We start from the raw sequence: 20675 nt of genomic DNA on the forward strand, positions 1-20675 counted from the left end.
TGAATGTCCTACACCTGTTCCTATCTCCCACCACGTCAACCTCCCACGATCCCCATGTCAAGTTTCACTTTAAATTGAATGTCATTTTTGAGCGTGTGAAGCATCTGAAAATTTTAGCCGGAGTTCTCGCAAGTATCAACTCAAAATTCAACTTCCTGAAGCACACTTTGAAGCTTTAGATTTAATAGGCTTCCTATCACCTTTGCAATGAGCATAAAACTTAACCGTGAGCAATTTGCCTGCTTTCACGGTGGGCTTAAACTACTTTGAAATAACTGAGCGTTTCAAATGAGAGAGAGAAAGAAAAACAATCCAGCTACATATAACACAGGATCTGCTTCCAGTCATATATGCACTTGGCACATCACAAGTTAATCGAAGCAAAGGTAGATTAGAGCAAGCACATGTCTTTGATTGTTTCTTAAATGAGGATGAATGGCACAGCCTTTAGGCAGTGCTACATCAGACAGCAACCCCACCAGACCCCATATCATATTTAATCTCCAGACGCGCTCCAGGACAGCTAGTGGGAGCACTGCTGGAGATGCAGAGCAATGACAGTCTGTACATAGTCGCCATAACACAGTGGAATTTACGGTGATGATTTACCAAAGGAAGAGAGAAGGAGCACAATAAAACAAAGTTCAACTTCAGAAAAGGCACATTATGAGAGGAATGTGCTGAGCAAACTAGACTGGACTCTCCACCATTAGAGGGGAGAAGGATGGAAGAAAAGTGGACCATACTTGATAATACTGCAGTACAGAACACAGCTACATAGAATTGGGGAGGAAGAGGAACCGAAGGAAAAGAGCAACATAGACAATGACGGTAGCACTGTGGGGAAAAGAAAAAGAGGCAAAGGAATGATTTATACTTCAGGATCGAGCTACAGCCACAAACCTATAAGCCACCGGGTTCAATTAGAGCAATCTAAGTAAAGCTGTATATTGGGAGCAACAAAGATTGTTGCTGGCATTTGACGGAGAAGGAATGACTCTGTCAAAATACATGACCCTCCCAAGAGAGAGTGCAAGTCTCTGAATAATTGAGGATCAGTCTGAGGGCAAGAGGTCTCTGCCCCAGGAAGTCAAAATGTCAAGTCTGGTTTTGGTTCCAGCCAGAACATCTTAAAGAATAAAAGAACTTGCATTAACATAGTGCCTTTCAGGACGTCAGGATGTTCCAAAGCACTTTACAGTCAAATAAATACTTTTGAAGTGGAGTCACTGTGTAATGTAGGAAAGGCAGCAACCAATTCACGCACAGCAAGCTCCCACCAACAATGTGATGACCTTCAGTTAACGGAAGAAATGTGAAGGTTTGGTTGAGGGATAAACATTAGCCAGGACTTCAGTGCAAAATTATTTATTTATTTAGAGATACAGCACTGAAACAGGCCCTTCAGCCCACCAAGTCTGTGTCGACCAAGAACCACCCATTTATACTAAGCCTCCAGTAATCCCATATTCCCTACCACCTACCTATACTAGGGGCAATTTACAACAGCCAATTTACCTATCACCTGCAAGTCTTTGGCGGTGGGAGGAATCCGGAGCACCCGGCGAAAACCCAGGCGGTCACAGGGAGAACTTGCAAACTCCGCACAGGCGGTACCCAGAATTGAACCCGGGTCGCTGGAGCTGTGAGGCTGCGGTGCTAACCACTGCGCCGCCCTAAATTCCTTGCTCTTTTTTGAAATAGTGCCATGGGAATTTTTTTTTTTTACATCCACCCGAGGGCAGATGGGGTCTCACCTTAACGTCTCAAAAGACAGCACTTCCGACACTGCAATGCTCCCTCAGTACTGCAAAGTCAGTGTCAACCTAGATCATCGCCTCACATCCCTAGAGTGGGAAGTGAATCCATGACCTTCTGACTCAGAGGTGAGAGTTCTACCCACTGAGCCATGGCTAACAGAGGCCAAGCTCCCAGAAAGCAGCTTGGACAATTGAGAGTGGGCTGCCGGCTGCCAGCTTTGATCAACCAGTCTCAATATGGGAGCAGATTGGTTCTGTGCCCCAAGATGCACAGCTACAGATATTTGTTAATATTCTGCGTCTGGTGAGAGGCTGAAGGGGAGAGGCTTATGCTAACATTATCACCAGTAATTGAAAGCAGAGAAACCTGGCAAGGTATGCTTTAAATTATGTGAATATTGCTAACTGAGGTGTTTCTGCAATCAGCCAATCTCCTGGACATACTGTCTGAATTATCCAGGGCAGTGTAACCACCTTGAACACTTCCTGATTCAGAAATTTGTTTAACAACCTGACATCTAGGATTGATTGACAGCTCCCTGTGACAAGGGTAAAGTTTTGCTCTCATAATCGAGATGAAGTCAATCAATCCCTGCGGGCAACAGGAGCTTGTCTACTTCAGCTGTCAGCGCTTCTAAAACAGGACGCTCTTCCAAATGATCTGATTGCAGAGATGAAGGTTGATATCTCCTGCTGATGAGCTCCAGGATCCATGGTTCTGTGGCCATTTCTTCAGAGGACTGTTGCAAGCGATCCTCTTAACAAGTCCTCCAGTGGACTTGAAGTAAGGAAATCGTGGCTGAGTTGGAAGAGCCGATAAGAGATATACAGGGAGAAGCAACCAAATTATGATGCTTAATCAAAACTCCAAACTTGGGTCTGTCGATCTTTATTCCCAATCTGTCCAACCAATCCTGTTGATTAATGCACTAATTGTGGAGAAAATTGACCTGCCCAATTTATTCAAAAGGTCCTTCATGTTTTACACCCCATTGGTTGTTTTTACATAATCACATTAAAAATTAATAAGGTGACTTTAAATCTTTTTTGCACTAAAAACACCAGACTAACAACACAACTCAATTTGGTAAAATGTAAGATGTCGACTAACTGGGCAGATGTATTCACCTTGATGGCTTGGAACTGGAGGTCCAACCGAATGGTGCTGGTACTGGGAGACCCAGGTCTGACTGCAGCTTGTGCACCAGGAAACAGCAGGTTGACGAAGCGGCCTGGTGTGGCAGCCAGCACGTCACGGAGAGGCTTTGCATCTTTGTGCTTCAAAAAACTCTGGAAAGCAAATAAATGTGAAAAAGAGTTTTTAGTCTTAAAATGCAGGACTGTCCACTTTGGTAACCATCTCATTAAGATGCATGAGTATCCTCTTCAAACACCACTAGACTAGCTTCCATAAAAGCCACAAGATTAATCCAATGCCATGTTCTATATTTTTAAATGTAGTAGTAGTAACTGAATGGCGTGTACGGTGTGAAGAACAGAGCATAGCTCTCCCATATGACCACAAGAATCAAACCAGCACAAGTTAGTACAAACTTAATGGAATTTAAAGTTCTCCATAAACTAATCAGACATAACAAGGTTTCAGAAAAGCCACACTACACCAACAATACAATCTTTCTACTTTTGTCACTGCCTAGCCCCATCTTAGAATCATACAGCACACAGGGAGACTATTCAGCCCATCATGCCGATGACAGCTCATTGAAAGAGCTATTCAATTAGTCCCACTCTTCGAGCTCTTTCCCCATACCCTGCAAATTTTTCCTCTTTAAATATTTATTCAATTCCCTTTTGAAAGTTACTATTGAATCTGCTTCTGCTGCCCTTCCAGGCAGTGCATTCCAGATTATAACTTACCCCCCCACCCCCCCAGTTCTATTTCAAATTACTTGAAATCTGTGTTCTCTGGTTACCAACTCTCCTGTCAGTGGAAATAGTTTCTCCTTACTTACTCGATTAAAACCCCTCACAAATTTGAACACCTCTTGTGAATCTCCCCTTAATCTTCTCTGCTCTAAACTAGAACGATCCCAGCTTCTTCAGTCTCTTCTCTATACTGGTATCATTCTAGTAAATCTCTTCTGCAGCATCTCCTAGCCAATTCAGGCAAAATTACCAACGCTATCAAATGAAACAGCTTTGTGCGATAGATTCATCCACTGAGAACTGTGTTTATTGTGCCCGAAGACATTACTATCAGCTGTCAATCGGGAGCCACTCTCCATGTGTACGAGCATGAGCAGTATTCTACTTCAGACATGAAAGTTTTAAAGCATAACCCAATGCTAGCTTTCCTTTCCTTCAGTGGTATTGGTTGATACAGGTGGTAAAGACAAACACTAATGTTTTACAATATCCATAGGATAAAATTTCACTGAAGGTAGTTTTTCCAGTTTATGTGCCATTTTATTGTTACCATGCAGCAGTGCCCTGCCAGTGGCGGTGATTCTTGGCTCAGGTGGTTTCGGATTAATCCAAAGTCAGTTTGAAGTAGCAACTCCCACTGAAATCAGCACAGTTCCACTTGATACAGCAACACATCACTGCTATAACCTACTTTACGGGAGCACTGACTTGAAAAAGCAGGTCTCCAAGGGGCTAATGAGCATTACCATGAACATTCTGCTCCATTGAGGATCATTCAAAGTGGCCTCCATCATAAAAAGCTCAACAGTTTGTGCTGGGTAACGTGTCAGAAACTTTATCAGGGGCTCACGGAATGGACTTCCAGCCTGCACGAGAGGAAAAAGTGGATCAATAGGAGAATTGCATTTAAATTAGAACCAAAGCACAAATTCTGTTGGTTCAGTTACATGCAGTACATTATTCATTTGCAGAACAGAAATACCATCATTTGATAACTTTTTTCACCAGTCAGGTTCTAGATTCAAGGTTCGGTCTGGGTTGGTATTCTACAGACTGTTAACCACATTTATTCTTGATGTAAAAATGTGTTAACAGTTCATTTATCTCAGAGTTGCCAGCGTTTTTATTGCCAATTTTCTCCCCTTATCCCGCTTCACCTGGCTTACACAGCTCTCGCGCGCGCTCTGGATAGCAAGGAGCTAGATAGCAGAATAATTCCTTCCAAATAATACTGATCCTTAAGCTTCTTAATCATTGCCCTATTGTTTCTGTAGAATGCTTCAATAACAGATGTGGCAACTGAAACTACATGGGTTCTGAACTTGAGTTTAAAAAAAAATGTAGTGTACAGTTCAATTTATTTAATTGGAACACGAAGGATCCAAAATAGCAAAATTTGGGAATATGAATTTAAGTTAAGTCAGTCTAGTATGTATTCACATTCTAGAACTAGATACTGTGAACTGGGCCCAGAATTTGTATTTAAGGTAAATTGTGAGCAGGTAAAAGGTTTTAACAAAAGTTGGCTACATTGTATATTAAAAAAAACAAAGAAATCCTTGGTTTTACTTTTTAAATTCTTTTAACAGATTATACAATTAAACAGACGTAGGAATAATTTTTTTTTTTTTAAATCAAGTTTTGGCAATAGGTCATCAACCTGAAACAGCGGCCCGTATTTTGCTGTGCTGATGATGGCAAAGCTGTCAGTGGTCACCACCATTGCACCGGTGACAGACCCAGCAACTTCAAGAGTCATACCTAAATCAGATGTTTTTATTTATTTTTTTTTTTTTTATTAGAGATACAGCACTGAAACAGGCCCTTCGGCCCACCGAGTCTGTGCCGACCATCAACCACCCATTTATACTAATCCTATACTAATCCTACCACATCCCCACCTATCCCTATATTTCCCTACCACCTACCTATACTAGGGGCAATTTATAATGGCCAATTTACCTATCAACCTGAAAGTCTTTGGCTGTGGCAGAAAACCGGAGCACCCGGCGAAAACCCACGCAGACACAGGGAGAACTTGCAAACTCCACACAGGCAGTACCCAGAATTGGGCCCGGGTCGCTGGAGCTGTGAGGTTGCGGTGATAACCACTGTGTGGGTTGCGGTGGGCCATTCTGCATTGCTCTGGAGGTTTCTGTGGGAGGAATCTGACCTTTCAAAATCATTTAATTTAAAGATTTGTTGCCATGATTCTGCTACCATTTCAAAAAAACTGTATAAATTTGATTTTTTTTATCCGACAATCTTTTGTTTCAATGAGTTTTTAATGTGAATCTATGACAAATACTGCTGCAGCGTAGTTTTGACACATTCTGCGGGCAGGACTTCTATTTGCTGCACCAAGTGGTCTGTCCTTGTTGCCCACATTAGAGAACGCTACAGAGCTATTTTGAGACCCACACCTCGAGGGAATCTTCCCTCCTTGCAAGTGAGATTCTCGCCCCCACATCACATTAGGTAAGTTCGCCCTTTACTTCGAGGTCAGTGGTTAGTGCTGTTGCTTCGCTACTTACCACCAACTACAGGCCATTAACTTTATTTCTCTCTGTACAGATGCTGCTTGTAGAAGGAAAAAATTGTGGCCGATGCAGCTAAATAAATAAATATATATATATATATATACATATATTATATATAAATACATATATACATACACATATATATAGCCACATATTGTTACAAAATGGAGTATTTACCCAAGGCATTGTGGGACAAGTTAGTTAGCTTGCAGCCTTGAGCATGGTACTGCTTAGCACAGACAATTAGCCTGACCAAGAAGGGCCCCTCATATCAGTGTATAAGACAGCTGCTTTGTGTAACTGCAGACTGCACGAAGCAATCAGGAATGCAAGCTTGATAAAGGTAGAAGGATTCATTGTGAAGACTCAAGGATAGTTGATACGGGGGTCTGGGAAACATCACATGATGATCAGGGGGCTTGCATGAGCTGATCACGTAGCCACATGATGCCTAATGAGTAATCTAATTGGTAATATGTGTAATGTATGTAATCAATAACCGTTATGATTGGATCATGTCCAGCCAGGATGGGCTGAGTAACTGCTTGAAAAATGTATAAGTATGTATGATTTTCTTTTGTTCGGTGGAGGCGCCTCTGGACAGCCCAGTGACCTGCTCCCCGCTGGCGTAACTAAATAAACTGTTTGACATTGGAGCAGACCTGAGTGTCGAGTGATTCTTCTAGATTCATTCCCGCTAACACTGCTGGACCTGTTGATTGTTTTGCAGTATTCTCCATTTTTATTTTTCATTAAAATAAAACTGTATTTCGTCAATGGCAAGTTGCTGTTTTAATGCTCTCATCATTTTGGGGAGGGAGGGAGGCATTGAATGTTATTACCTCAATAAGCATGGCCCGTTCAGTTTTCATCACCACCTCCAACAGGGGTTTCACCAGCGTCTGAGGTGCGGCCGGAATCAAGTGAAACAGATTAATAATGGCCGAGCAGATTTTCATTTCCTGTGCAAGCAAATTCGAAACATTATGAAAAGGGCCATTAAATCAAGTTACTGTACAGATGTAAAGTATCACTCCATTAACTACACACATAACTCTGCCTGCTTCCAGGACTGTAATTCCATGTCAGCAGAAAATATAAGCAAAGAATGGGCGCCAATCCTTCAGTTGAAGAAACTCTACAGCAAACCTGGAAAGGTATTTCTGACTCATATGAAAGGTAATGTCACCTGATTATTGATTGCTCCAAATAAAATTAAGCCTGTGCTCCTAAATAATCTTCGTTTTCAAATTATAGTCTTACAAACTGCTATTTTTTTGCCAATCTAACTGACATCCAAGATGAGTGGCAGAAATAAAAAAAACTGCCAATTAAACAACTCATTATGAGTCCTTAAATAATTTAAATAATTGCCCAATAAAGAAAACTCCAGTCAGCATTTCATTGCTTTAAATATTCACCTCATGTGGTGCATACAAAATATCTGCAAACGCATCCCAAAATGGTTTGCACAGAGAAATATCTTTTTCAAAATGAAAACTGTTACCCTCCTGAACACTGCATCTAAATTAATATCACATTTTGTAATATGTGATTGGATATTTGGATCTACAGATTTTGGGACACTAAGGGAATCAAGAGATACGAAGAGATAGAGTAGGAAAGTGAAGTTGACGTAGAAGTTGCACCAGGATCTTATTACATGTGCGCTGTTATAAACTAAGTACTTTATCTTTGATATGCTCCCTATGACAAGAATGAGTAAGGGGCTGGGTGGGTTTAGGTGGTAGGAGAAGAAAAGAAAATTAAAATTTACACCAAGGAACTTTAAGATCCTTCCCGACATAAGACATGCTGGCAGAGAGAAGTCCAATGGTTGAGTTTAATTCACTGTTGATTTGGTTAGGTACATGTAATGAAATGTTAGCCTGGACACTAGGTAGTGCTACAGCATTGAACCATTCAATTTTTTTTTTATACCACAGTTCCGGTGGTCAGTAGAAGCACTTGTTTTCTTGTGCAACAGGGCAGATCACACAGCCTTTTTAGATCGCTGGTTGGTCCTCCCAAGAGATACTGATTGGGAGACAAGCAGCGTACATAAGTAGAAGTATTTGGAGAAAAGAAAAGCGGAATAAATTTGTTCATAATCAAGACCCCCACAGATAAAGTCACCAAACCTCTAAACACCATTTCTAAAACAAAAAAATCCTCCACATGCGCTTGACTTTTTAAACATTTTAGACTTAACTCACAGTCACAGATAAGACAACCACTAAAAGTTTCCACAGCACTGCAACTTCAAACAAAATGCACATTGCGAACAAATGCACTACTAAAACAGCTCAATACAAGACAGAGAAGACATCACAACACCACTGGATAACTTCCTGCTGCACTCACAGCCTTTACCAGAATTCTCACCTCTACCCCCTCCATGGCAGGCTAAACCAAAACAAAAGTCATGACACAAAGGAAATTGAACACGACAGGCAATAAGTGCTACTCGCAATAATGAGACTGAGTGAATGATTAACTGAATGAATGAAACCCCAGAAATTCATCAAAACATCATTTCACCATAGTTGGTGAGTGTTCACAAAAGTTTGTTGCATGCTAAAGTGGGTGGATCTCAAATGGTGCCTGTCTTGTGTTGGTTTGAATGACTGGATTATTATGGTGGTGGGCACACTTCAGCAGTTTCGCATATGTTTTTCTGCCATAATGAAGGCAGAGCATGGATATGGGGAAAAAACAAGGGGAGTGGGACTAATTGGACAACTGTGTCAAAGACACACAGACACAATGGGCTAAACGGCGTCTGTGTTGATTCTACGAAAACCATTACAGCTAAAATACTGCAAAAAACTTTGTCAACTTAAAAAGTCGAGGAAAAGAAATCAAACAATTGTTAAGATGACACAAATAAAAAGTTAGCAAAACAAATGAAATCTATTACCACATACTGGGGGTTAAAGGAGAAGCTGTAAACTTCCTGTTAGGGTCAATGATATTCCCTTCCATTTTTTAAGAAGTAATCGCACAAAATGTTACATTTTCTTTCATACTTCAGAATTTGGGTTAAGTCTGTCTGATATCACAGGGGCATCAAGACGACATCAGAGCCCATTAACTTTAATGGGAATGACCGAGTGCTCTGAAGAATTTGTGTCATCGTGAGACACACCTGCACAAAGAGCTTAACAGCTCTGCAACAGTTATTTCTTTAACTATTGAAGTGGAGCAGGGCAGGGTAGGGTACTAAAATTTAATGTAACAGTCACCTTGAATTTCACTAGGGGGAACTTTTACAGGACAACACAACAAAAATTCTACATATGGAAGTTGACAACCGGGACACAGGTATTAAAATTTCCCTATAGATCTTGCCTGGCAGCATGTAAGAGATATGACCTGCATCTTTATAGCACCTTTCACACCTTCAGGATGTTCAAAAGCACTTCACAGCCAATAAAGTATTTGTGAAACTGAGGCACTGTTGCTTGATAGGCAATGGCAGCAGCCAATTTGTGCACAGCAAGATCCCAAAATCAGAAATGAGATGAACGGCTGGGTTAGTTAAGTTTTGGCAGTGTTGGTTGAGAAATGAATATTGGCCAGGAAAACTCCACTGCTCTTCTTTCAAACAATGCCACTGGATCTTATATATTCACCTGAGGGGGCAGGCGGGGCCTCGGTTTAGAGTCTCATCAGAAAGATGGCACCGTCCGCCAATGCAGCACTCCTTCAACAGTGGCACAAAAGGGTTAGCCTAGATCGTGTGCTCAAGTTTCTGGAGTGGGACTTGAATCCTAAAATTTTTGATTCAGAAGCAGGAGTGCTACCCACTCAGCCACCACCAAAAATGAGGTGCAAGTAAATTAAAATCTTGCTGTTCTTTAGTTGCTGCAGCCGATTTAATTGAATGATGTCTTCAGCTATAAATTTCCTCCACTTCCGACACACGTACTGTTCAGGAAGGGACAAGGAGTGGCGGAAGAGCGAGATGGGGAAAGAAGATATCTAAAATACATGCCTTTGCTAACACCAAAGCTTTTCCGTAGTGTCTCAGTTTTGAAACATTATAGTTGCTGAGAGACAACAATTATTCAGATTGGAAACACTCTTAATGGTTCTTCAGGAACTGATGAGTTGCAAATTTTTCAAGTTAATTGTTCACAAAAGTCAAAGGGCTTAAAATTAGTTAGAATGTTGGAATTTAATTAGACATCCTTGAAACGATTAAGTACAAAGTTTCAGCAAATTATAATCACTTGTCATACTTTTCTCAAGGTTATCTGTCATTAAAAGCAAACAGTGAACCCCATAGGCTTCATTATAATGGACCCACAGGAATAAATTGCTAATTAGTCACAATAGGTCACATTCAGCATTATTTCTTAAACTGCATCAGAAAGCCTTGCATAAACAAAATGTTGCAGTAAATTTATCCCAATAATGGACTGGTTTTCAGAACTTACATTGCCATCACTCCTCTGTCCTCCTTTGTGTGTGAGGACCACCACCTCCATCCATTTACGCAAGTGTTGCTAAGATTGGAAAGAAAAATGTTATCCATTAAATTAGTTTTCACACTGTTTGAATTCATTGGTTCATTTACTTTACAACAGCGTGAATGTGGAACTTGAATAGGTTAAAATGGCATTTACCATTCCAAATGCCCTATGCCTTCTGTTTAGTTATTGCATTGCAGAAACAAATACACAAGTTTAAAAATCTATGCATTTTTTCCCCCACTCGTAGTATTTAGTTTACAATCCCATGACTGAAAAACAGATATAGTGATCTTTACACTGCTTAGATATGGGTGGAGTAGTATTTTTGACTAGTAATTCAGAGAACATGAGTTCAAATCCCACCATGGGAGTTTGTGAATTTGAATTCAGTCAAAAATAAAACTAAATAAATACAGAATTCAGTAAAAAGTGAGCCTGTAGCTGTCAGATTGTCATAAAACCCAACTGGTTCACTTTAGGGTAGGAAGCCTGCTATCCTTACCTGGTCTGGGCCCATGTGTGACTCCAGTCTCATACCAAGGTGGTTGACTCCTAACTGCCCTCCGAAATGGCCCAGCAAGGCATTTAGTAGTATCAAGCCATTATAATATGTAAACCATATTCTCATACAATTTTCTAGAGGTTTCTAAAACTCTCGGAATGTCCTATCAAACTAACAGGTTTGCAAGTGTGCAAACCAGTAACAAAAACAGTATTCAAATGGTTCAATGTCTTTCTTTACCTGAAATCGAAGCAAAATGTTTCAGTTGTATGAAAGAAGTCAATAAAAACACAAGGAGATTCTTTTGCTTTGCACTTTGTTACGACCGAGGCAAGAGTGGTGCACGGTCTTTCTCTAGTTCCACTTCTCCACAGGTCACAACATATATTTATGTACCCAGTTACCAATACAGCCAATTATATATTCTATTTTCTATTCCAGAATAAAATCCACCAGCCAGGTTTCTTTAATAAAAGTATTAATTTATTATAAAACACAACATAGCCAATAAAGACACACACACACACACACACCTATCAAAGGAAAAATAAAACTTTGGCTTTGACCAAAGTACTTGTTATTCTTGAAGAAAAAGGATGATATGTTATAGCCTGGCATCCGAGTACACGTAAACAGGTAACCAGGATCTTTTCAGAAGCAGTTCGTTCAGGAGATGCCTAGAGACTCTCAGGAAAAATGCTGCTTCAGTTTCTCTATTTCTTACACTTGATTCTCAGTGTTTCTCAAAGAGCTGGAGAAAAGGTGAACTGATCTTCTCTTTCAGCAGGCTGACCTCCAACTGACTCAAAACCAGTATTCAAAAATGAAACTTATCCCATCAATTATGCATTAACTTCAGTCACTACTTCATGCAATTTTCCGATGCAAAAAAAAAGGCAAAAGCAAGTAGCGTAGAATATTCCCCAACATTATCAGTACCATTTTGAAATAAGATTTCAGTTTAGCATTGTTTTCATCAAAACATAATGTAGAAAGGGTTACAGAGCATTGGATCACCCTTAGCATCCCCATGGTACCTGTATCTATTCTTACTTTGTTTGAAATATGCAAATATTAAAGCACTGTGGAATTTAGCATTGCAAGCAAACATGCAAGTAACGCGGTTCTGAAAACTGTCCCACTATTTTATGAAAATGCATTACTTATAGTATATTACATACAGAACCCCTTTTCCCTGGCTCTGTTCTTGCATGTTAACTGTTGAAACTAACTCCTCCAGTTCAGACAAAAGGTCATCAACCTGAAAGATTAACTGTTAATCTCTCTACAGATACTGTCTGACTTGCTGAGTGTTTTCAGCATTTTCTGTCTTTATTTTAGATTTCCAGCATCTGCAGTATTTTGCTTTTGTACAGTAATCTGTTGACATGCACTATTGAATAAATCTGGTAATTTGTAGGTTGGCACCAGATGGTCATAAAGGGATCATAATGCAATTAAATTCCATATTAAGATTGAAAGTGACATACTCCAGTCCCAAACAAAAATATTCAACTTAAACACATAAAGGAGAGCTGGCTAAGGTTAGTTGCCTAAATAGCCTAAAAGGGTATAGCAATAAATTAACAGTGGGAAACAGTTAAAGAAAGAATTCAATAATTCAACAAAAATACATTCCATTAAAAAACTAAAACTCAGCAATACGGGCGGCACAGTGGTTAGCACCGCAGCCTCACAGCTCCAGTGACCCGGGTTCAATTCTGGGTACTGCCTGTGTGGAGTTTGCACGTTCTCCCTGTGTCTGCGTGGGTTTCCTCCGGGTGCTCCGGTTTCCTCCCACAGCCAAAAAGACTTGCAGGTTGATAGGTAAATTGGCCATTATAAATTGCCCCTAGTATAGGTAGGTGGTAGGGGAATATAGGGACAGGTAAGGATGTGGTAGGAATATGGGATTAGTGTAGGATTAGTATAAATGGGTGGTTCATGGTCAGCACAGACTCGGTGGGCCGAAGGGCCTGTTTCAGTGCTGTATCTCTAAATCAAATCAAAATCAATAAGGATCCATCCCTGGCTTACTAGGGAAGTTAAGGATAGCATTAGATTAAAAGAAGAGGCTTATAATGTTGTGAAGAATAGTGGCAAACCCGAGGATTGGGAGCGTTTTAGAAACTAGCAAAGGTCGACAAAAATGATAAAAAGGGGAAAATATGAGAGTAAATTAGCCAAAAGTGCAAAAACAGATTCTAAGAGCTTTCACAAGTACATAAAAAGAAAAGTAGCTAAAGTAAACATTTGGTCCCTTAGAGGCAGAGACAGGCAAAATTATGGTGAATGAGGAAATGGAAGAGATATCAATCAAGTATCTGCGTCCATCTTCACAACAGAAGACACAAATTACATACCAGAAATAGAGAGTAACCAAGGGGCTAATAAGAGTGAGAAACATAAGGTAATTAATACCAGCAGAGAAAAACTATTGGAGAAATCGATGGTCTGAAAGCTGACAAATCCACAGGAACTGATGGCTTACATCCTAGGGTTCTAAAGGAGGTAACTGCAGAGAGTGTGGATGCACTGGTTATAATTTTCAAAATTTCCAAGATTCTAGAACAGTCCTAGCAGCTTGGAAGTTAGCGAATGTAACACCACTTTTCAAGGAGGGAAAAAGAAAACAGGGGCTTGACATCAGTCATTGGGAAAATGCTGGAATCAATGATGAAGGAAGTCTTAACAATATACTTAGAATATCACTATGATCCCACAAAGTCAACATGGTTTAACGAAAGGGAAATAGTGTTTGACAAATTTATTTAGAGTATTCGGAGGATATAACTAGTAGGGTAGATAAGAGAACCAGTAGATGTAGCATACTTGAATTTCCAAAAGGCATTCGATAAGGTGACAGACAAAAAGTTAACACACAAGATAAAGGACTCGTGGAGTTGGGGGTAATACATTAACATACTGGAGGATTGATAAATAGACAGGAAGCAGAGAGTACGTATAAAATAGGGCATTTTCAAGTTGGCAGGCTGTAACTAGTGAAGTGCCACAAGGATCAGTGCTGGGGCCTCAATTTACAGTCTATATTAATGACTTAGACGAAGAGAAGCGAGTAATGTATCCAAGTTTATAGACAATTCAAAGTTAGATGGGAATGTAAGCTGTGGAGGACGACACAGAGACTGAAGGCCACAATGAGCAACAAGGTGACAGATATTATGGGGAAGTCTAAGGTTATTCACTTTGGTAGTAAGAATAGAAAAGCAGAATTTTTTTTTTTATAAAAGGCATGAAACTTTTAAATATTGATGTTCAGAGAGACTTGGGTGTACTAGTACAAGGAACACAGAAAGTGAGTATGCAGGTACAGCAAGCAATTAGGAAAGCAGATAACATGCTGGCCTTTATTACAAAGGGATTGGAATACAATAATAAGGAAGTTTTGCAGCAATTGTACAGGGCTTTGCTAAGACTACACCTGGAGTACTGTGTGCAGTTTTGGTCTTCATATCTAAAGAATACACTTGTCTTGGAGGCAGTACAACAAAGGTTGCTTCCTGGGATGAGAAGGTTGTCATATGATGAAAGGCTGAGCAAACTGGGCCTATACTCTCTGGAGTTTAAAAGAATGAGAGGTGATCTCATTGAAACATACAAGATCCTGAAAGGGCTTGACAAGGTAGACACACAGAGGTTGTTTCCCCTAGCTGGGGAATCTAGAACATGGGGACACAATCTCAGGAAAAGGGGTTGATCATTCAGGACTGAGATGAGGAGAAATTTCTTCATTCAGAGCTTTGTGAATCTTTGGAATTGTCTACCCCAGAGGGCTGTGGATGTTCCATCCATGAGTACATTCAAGACTGAGATGGATAGATTTTTGATCTCTCAGGGAATCAAGGGATTATGGGAAGGGGGCAGGAAAGTGGAGTTAAGGTAGAAAATCAGCCATGATTATGCTGAAGAGTAGGCAGAGTAGGTTTAAGGGGCTGAATGGTCTACTCCTGCTCCTATTTATGTTCTCATGGAATTCCAGAGCTTAGGGCCTTGGCAACCGAAAGCAGATTTGCCATTGGTGCAGCAATTAAAAATTAGGGATGCTCAAGAGGTCAGAATTGGAGAGCAGAGATCTTGGAGGGCTGTAATATCTGGAGAAGGTTACAGAGATAGTAGAGGTGCGATCATGTACGAATTTGAGAACAAGGACGCGAATTTTAAAATGAAGGCTTTGCCAGTCTGGGAGCCAAAGTAGCCCAGCGAGCCCAGGGGTGATTGGTGAACAGGACTTGGTGAGATTGGGACACGGGCAGCAGGGGTTTGGATGACCTTAAAATATATGGGAGAGTAGAAGATGGGAGCTGGCCAAGAGTCCATTGGAATATTCAAGTCTAGAAGATACAAAGGTGTAAAAACCAGTTAACTTTAAATAGAAAACCTCAAACTCACAGTTCTTCTAGAGACCCAGTGGGTAAGGGATCAGACCAGTATGTTTCCAAGTCAAGCAGACCAGGAGGCACCAGGTTTGTTTGCCTATTTGTGCCAAGTTTGCAAACTTTCAGCCAGGCAGTAGGCTTTCAACACATTCCAGTCCTAATACAACTATACTGACAATCTATCCAGTTCCATGGCTAAACAGAAACTAAACAAAACTCATTGTGATTACTATTAGTGCTTGGCAGAGTATGCAGTACCTCGAATGATGATTGGATGGATGAGTTATATCCATGAGGTTTTCAGTGAAAAAAGCATAAACAGATCCTCAAAGATGTCGATTGAGATAAAATGTCATTGGATTTTTATTTTAAGCTCAGCCTGGGTGAGTAAATTGGTTAGAGAGATGCCATTTAAATCAGAAATTGATTCTCACTTGACCTAAAATTACACCGGTTCCTGGTTATAGCCCATCCTGAATTAATTCCATAGCTTGATACTCATTACACATTCAGGTCTGCCCCAGACATCACCTCAGGTTCAGTGGTGCCGGACGCTACTGCGATACAATCCCACGCCCCTTATGTGCCAACATTCAATTCTCAATGCAAACAGCATAGCCTAGGGGTGTAACAAATATCACCTACTTACAATCCACCTGATAGACATGTGCCACTGCGATCATTTCAATGGAGAACCAAGAAAACTTGTGAGATGAAGCCACATACAAATCATTAAGCTGCTTTATCTCAAGTTAGTGAACATACCGAGCAACAATAATGATCAATTCACTTAATTTTATTAGGACAACTTGTCATCATGTAATAATACAAAATAATGAGCATGCTAAGCTTCCCCACATCAGTGAGGCTCTATTTTCCCCAAACAAGTCAGGGTTTTTAATCTGGTTTCTCGTCTCTCCCAGAAGAACATATTTTTTGAGTGGGGTAAGGAGTGTATGTATTGTTATCACAATTGTGTGGGGCAGGCTGAATGGACTAGAGGGTCTTATCCTTTCAATCATTACATGTTTGACTTCAGCAAACTAATGTCCAACTACCCTCCCGCATTCTCCTTCTGAGTTTGGCAAAAGCTCACCCTCGTAGCTTTCTATTTTAAGACCTTGACCATCAGCAAGTGTTTCTGCCTCTGCTTTTCATCCCCATATTGACAGCCACAAGGGATGGGCTAGAGAGCACCTTCTAGCCAGTGCCTTAGACCAGCGACTTCCCCATTTACTCATTGCTGAGTAAGGTTCATGCACTTTGTATTGTTAGAGTCTTCAGTTAAACAAATTCAATGTTTAGACCAATAACTATTACCCAACTTTTGTCTTGAGGCTTTCCGCACTGTCCACCCAAAATTTGCATAAATACACTTTGTTTAAAAACGCCAATACTTCAAAATATGTTCCCAAATCCTCTGTGGGAAAAATGGTCAAAAAAATTCTGAAACTAGTGTGACGAAAACCACTCCTGCCAAAATGAGACATATTAATTTCGTCATATGGAACATTATTTTTGAACTGCTACTGGACTTGAAATAATTTATTTAAAAAGACCACAACAGTGGCTGAAAACATGGCTGCACATTTGCATTCTAAAAGACAGTTGCCTGAAGAAAACAATGAGTACTCCCTGATTCAATTAGCCAGACGGATTTTTGATCAAGAGACATTGAATGTGTAAGAGCCAGCCATCCACCCTCCACTGAGAGTGTCTGCTAAGCTTGGGGGAAATCCTCAAACCTCGCCGGAGAGGTTGTTCCAAATAAGGGGCTAGTCACATGACACACCTGCTGGCCAACTTAGAGTTTTATGAATTGTGCTCACACGGGCGGCACAGTGGCGCAGTGGTTAGCACCGCAGCCTCACAGCTCCAGCGACCCGGGTTCAATTCTGGGTACTGCCTGTGTGGAGTTTGCAAGTTCTCCCTGTGTCTGCGTGGGTTTCCTCCCACATGCCAAAAGACTTGCAGGTTGATAGGTAAATTGGCCATTAGCAATTGCCCCTAGTATAGGTAGGTGGTAGGGAAATATAGGGACAGGAGGGGATGTGGTAGGAATATGGAATTAGTGTAGGAATAGTATAAATGGGTGGTTGATGGTCGGCACAGACTCGGTGGGCCGAAGGGCCTGTTTCAGTGCTGTATCTCTAAACTAAAACTAAACTAAACAACAATTTGGGAAGAGACTGCAATTTGAAGACAACAGAGAAGGTCTCTCCCTGTCTCTCTCTCTCGAGCAACGTTCCAGGGAATCACAGAAGTAACTTAAGCCTCAAGACAGAAGATCAGTGAAACAAGTATGAAAGTGTACACTGGGCCTCAACGAGAACTGCAAGACTTCACTTCAATCAAAGACTTTACATCAAACCCAAAACCAGTAAATGAAATCCAGCTATTGCTTCAAACCCTTTCCCCTTTATTGCTTTCTCTTCCTCTGTCTCTATTGGCGTGTGTTTATCACGTATGCATGCGAGCGTGGTCGCGTCGCGTATTTCTAGTAGTTTTAACTGAATTAGAGTTTTAAGGTTTATAAACTTACACCTTTCTAGTTTAAATCTGAGAAAACCTGTCTAATTGTAATGGCAAAGAAATCAAGCAGAGAGCAGTGAGCAAGGACTCACTGAGAGGGAAGCTAAAACACGGTGTTTTAAAAGTTAAACCCTGTTACGCCCAAACCAGGAAGAGGCTGAGGGGGGGAGCCCTAGACCCCTTTCTCACCTGGTCGTAACACTAGTTAATTGTGAATGGTAAAGACAGCTCTGGAATTTCTTTAACCATGTGTGGACAAACCCTGTTTTCTAAAGATGTGGCACAGAAGTAATGTTACTGCTATTCTTAAACCAAAATTCTTTACCAGATCCAAACCAATATTATTTAAATAATGAAAGACTCCTAATAGTGGAATTCCAAAGGCATTTAGGTGTCCATGTACACAGATCACTAAAATGTAGTAGTCGGGTTCAAAAAAAATCAAAACGTCTAATGGAATGTTAGGAACATAAAGGGAAGTTTGCTACAGCTATACACAGCCCTGTTTTGACCACATTTGGAGTACCATTGTACAGTGCTGGCCACTGCACCTTAGAAAGGATTTACTGGCCTGGGAAAGTGTGCAGCAGATTCACCAGAATGTTATCAGGACTCCAAAGGTTAGCTTATGAGTAGAGATTACATAATTACATACATTCCCTGGAAAATAGAAGATTTAAGGAGTGATTTGATTGAGATATTTTGGATTCTGAAAAAAAAATCAATAGGGCAGATAGAGAAATATTTTCCCCAATGGGTGAGTCTAGGACAAAGGAACATAACCTTAAAATTATTCAGGCCATTCAGAAGTTAGCAAAAAATCTTCACCCAAAGGGTGGCAGAAGTGTGGAACTCTTTCCCACAAAAAGCACTAGACGCTAACATAATTAATCATTTTAAATCGGAGATCGATAGATTTTTGCTACACAAGGATATAAAAAGGATAGGAATCCAAGTCGGGTGGATGGAATTAAGATACACGTCAGCAATGATCTCATTAAAAGGCAGAACAGGTGGCTCAAGGGGCTGAATGGCCTCCCCCTGCTCCTGTGATCTGTGATGTATCCCCTATAAACATCTGGAATGATTCAAATAGATTGAACAGCACCACAAAGCTTTTCATTACCAAAGCAGACTAGACAGAAAAGAGAGATCAACATATGTGGCCAAGTATCTGGCGGATGGTTCTGAACCTGCAGCAAAGACCAGTAGCATCTTCATGGATTTGTAATTGGTTTATGGCATAGTTTGGCTGGTTGGATTTTCGTATAAAGTCACAAAAATTATTGCTATTCCAGTAAGAAATAACACCTTCAGGAAAGCAGGGCAGAAAATTAGCCAAAGAGACAAAATCTCAAATTCACTTGAGATATTCATTTTGAACAACTCACATTCAAAATTGGCTTAAATCTGAACATGACTGATAAAGCTACTCACACACTTACCATCATCTGGTCACAAAATTTATCATTAAAGGAGTTTGGAAAAAGTCTCGTTACAGAGGTCAAGCGATTCACAACATTTAAAGTCAGGCTGCGATAATCACCCAACATCATCAGGAGTGGCCGCATGTGTGTGTGGATTTGATCTACTTCAATTGTAGCTCCCTCCAAAAACTAAAAAGGTAAACATAAAAAGAAACTTTAGCCAATTTAAAACATTTAAGATTTAGGATAATTTGTAATTAAAGCCTTTAAAGCTCAGTTTAAAAAAAAGCCTTATATATAGTGTTGCATTATAAACAAGACACAAAAGATACTCATGCATTTTAATTAGATAATGAATACACAGGTTTATCAATATTCTTTAAAGCCCACTTTTGCTAGATGGAGGTAGATACATGCACATCAGCAGCCAAACTATACAAAAATAAAAATGGATTTTTCATCTTTTTTTCGGGATTGCTTTGTGGAAAAATATCCGACTCACATTCTGACCAACATATTTCAGAAACAAAGTTATATGGGGCTGCTTAGGGCTTTGTGTGAGGGGCTTCAAGACCTGTAATAGGCAGGGGTTCAGAGAGGAACAAACTACAAGAGTTTTGGAGTGGTTTGTGCTCACCTCGGCTCCAGGTCTGTTCAAAGCCCTGAACCCTGAAAAAATGTATTACTTCCATGACAAAAGTAAAAAAAAAGCTCTGAAGAGTCATATCCAAGTCAAAAAACGTCAAATCTGTTTCTCTCTCTACAGACACTGCCAGACCTGCTGAGCATTTCCAGTACTTTGCTTTTATTACATTACTTCCAGAACGGCTTGCATATGAATATTCAAAAATGACATACATTATGCAGTTCTAGTGTCAATGATAGTCATAGCAATACGAATTACTGGGCATGTGTGCGAAAGGAGCATTTATACTAGTAGCCCAGCTTTTTGTAATATTCTGCAAAAGAGAAAAACATTTTCTGAAAAATACATTTCCTTTCATGAATTATAATGTACAGTCCACTTGAACTCAATTTTTTTTGATTTAAAATTCTAATATAAGTAATTTTTAGTACCAAATTCCCACTTTGCTATGTAATTTATGCTATTTAATTCAAATTATTGAGTACTTCAAAAAATTAGTGTTAAGT

General features: G+C 40.2%; 1 protein-coding gene across 3 annotated transcripts in view; it reads right to left on the bottom strand.

The window, feature by feature from the left end:
• Positions 1-20675, bottom strand: part of trrap (transformation/transcription domain-associated protein) — a 218468-nt gene that overhangs the window by 135633 nt on the left and 62160 nt on the right. For all 3 annotated transcript variants that reach the window (XM_068056569.1, XM_068056568.1, XM_068056567.1), the window contains 5 exons: positions 19542-19712; positions 10630-10698; positions 7030-7149; positions 4394-4513; positions 2889-3050 (listed from right to left, as the gene is read on the bottom strand). In XM_068056569.1, the coding sequence (XP_067912670.1) occupies positions 2889-3050; positions 4394-4513; positions 7030-7149; positions 10630-10698; positions 19542-19712 (642 nt within the window). The remainder of the gene's footprint in view (positions 1-2888; positions 3051-4393; positions 4514-7029; positions 7150-10629; positions 10699-19541; positions 19713-20675) is intronic.

This window comes from Heterodontus francisci, chromosome 24 (genome assembly GCF_036365525.1).
Source record: "Heterodontus francisci isolate sHetFra1 chromosome 24, sHetFra1.hap1, whole genome shotgun sequence".
NCBI classification, from domain to species: domain Eukaryota; kingdom Metazoa; phylum Chordata; class Chondrichthyes; order Heterodontiformes; family Heterodontidae; genus Heterodontus; species Heterodontus francisci.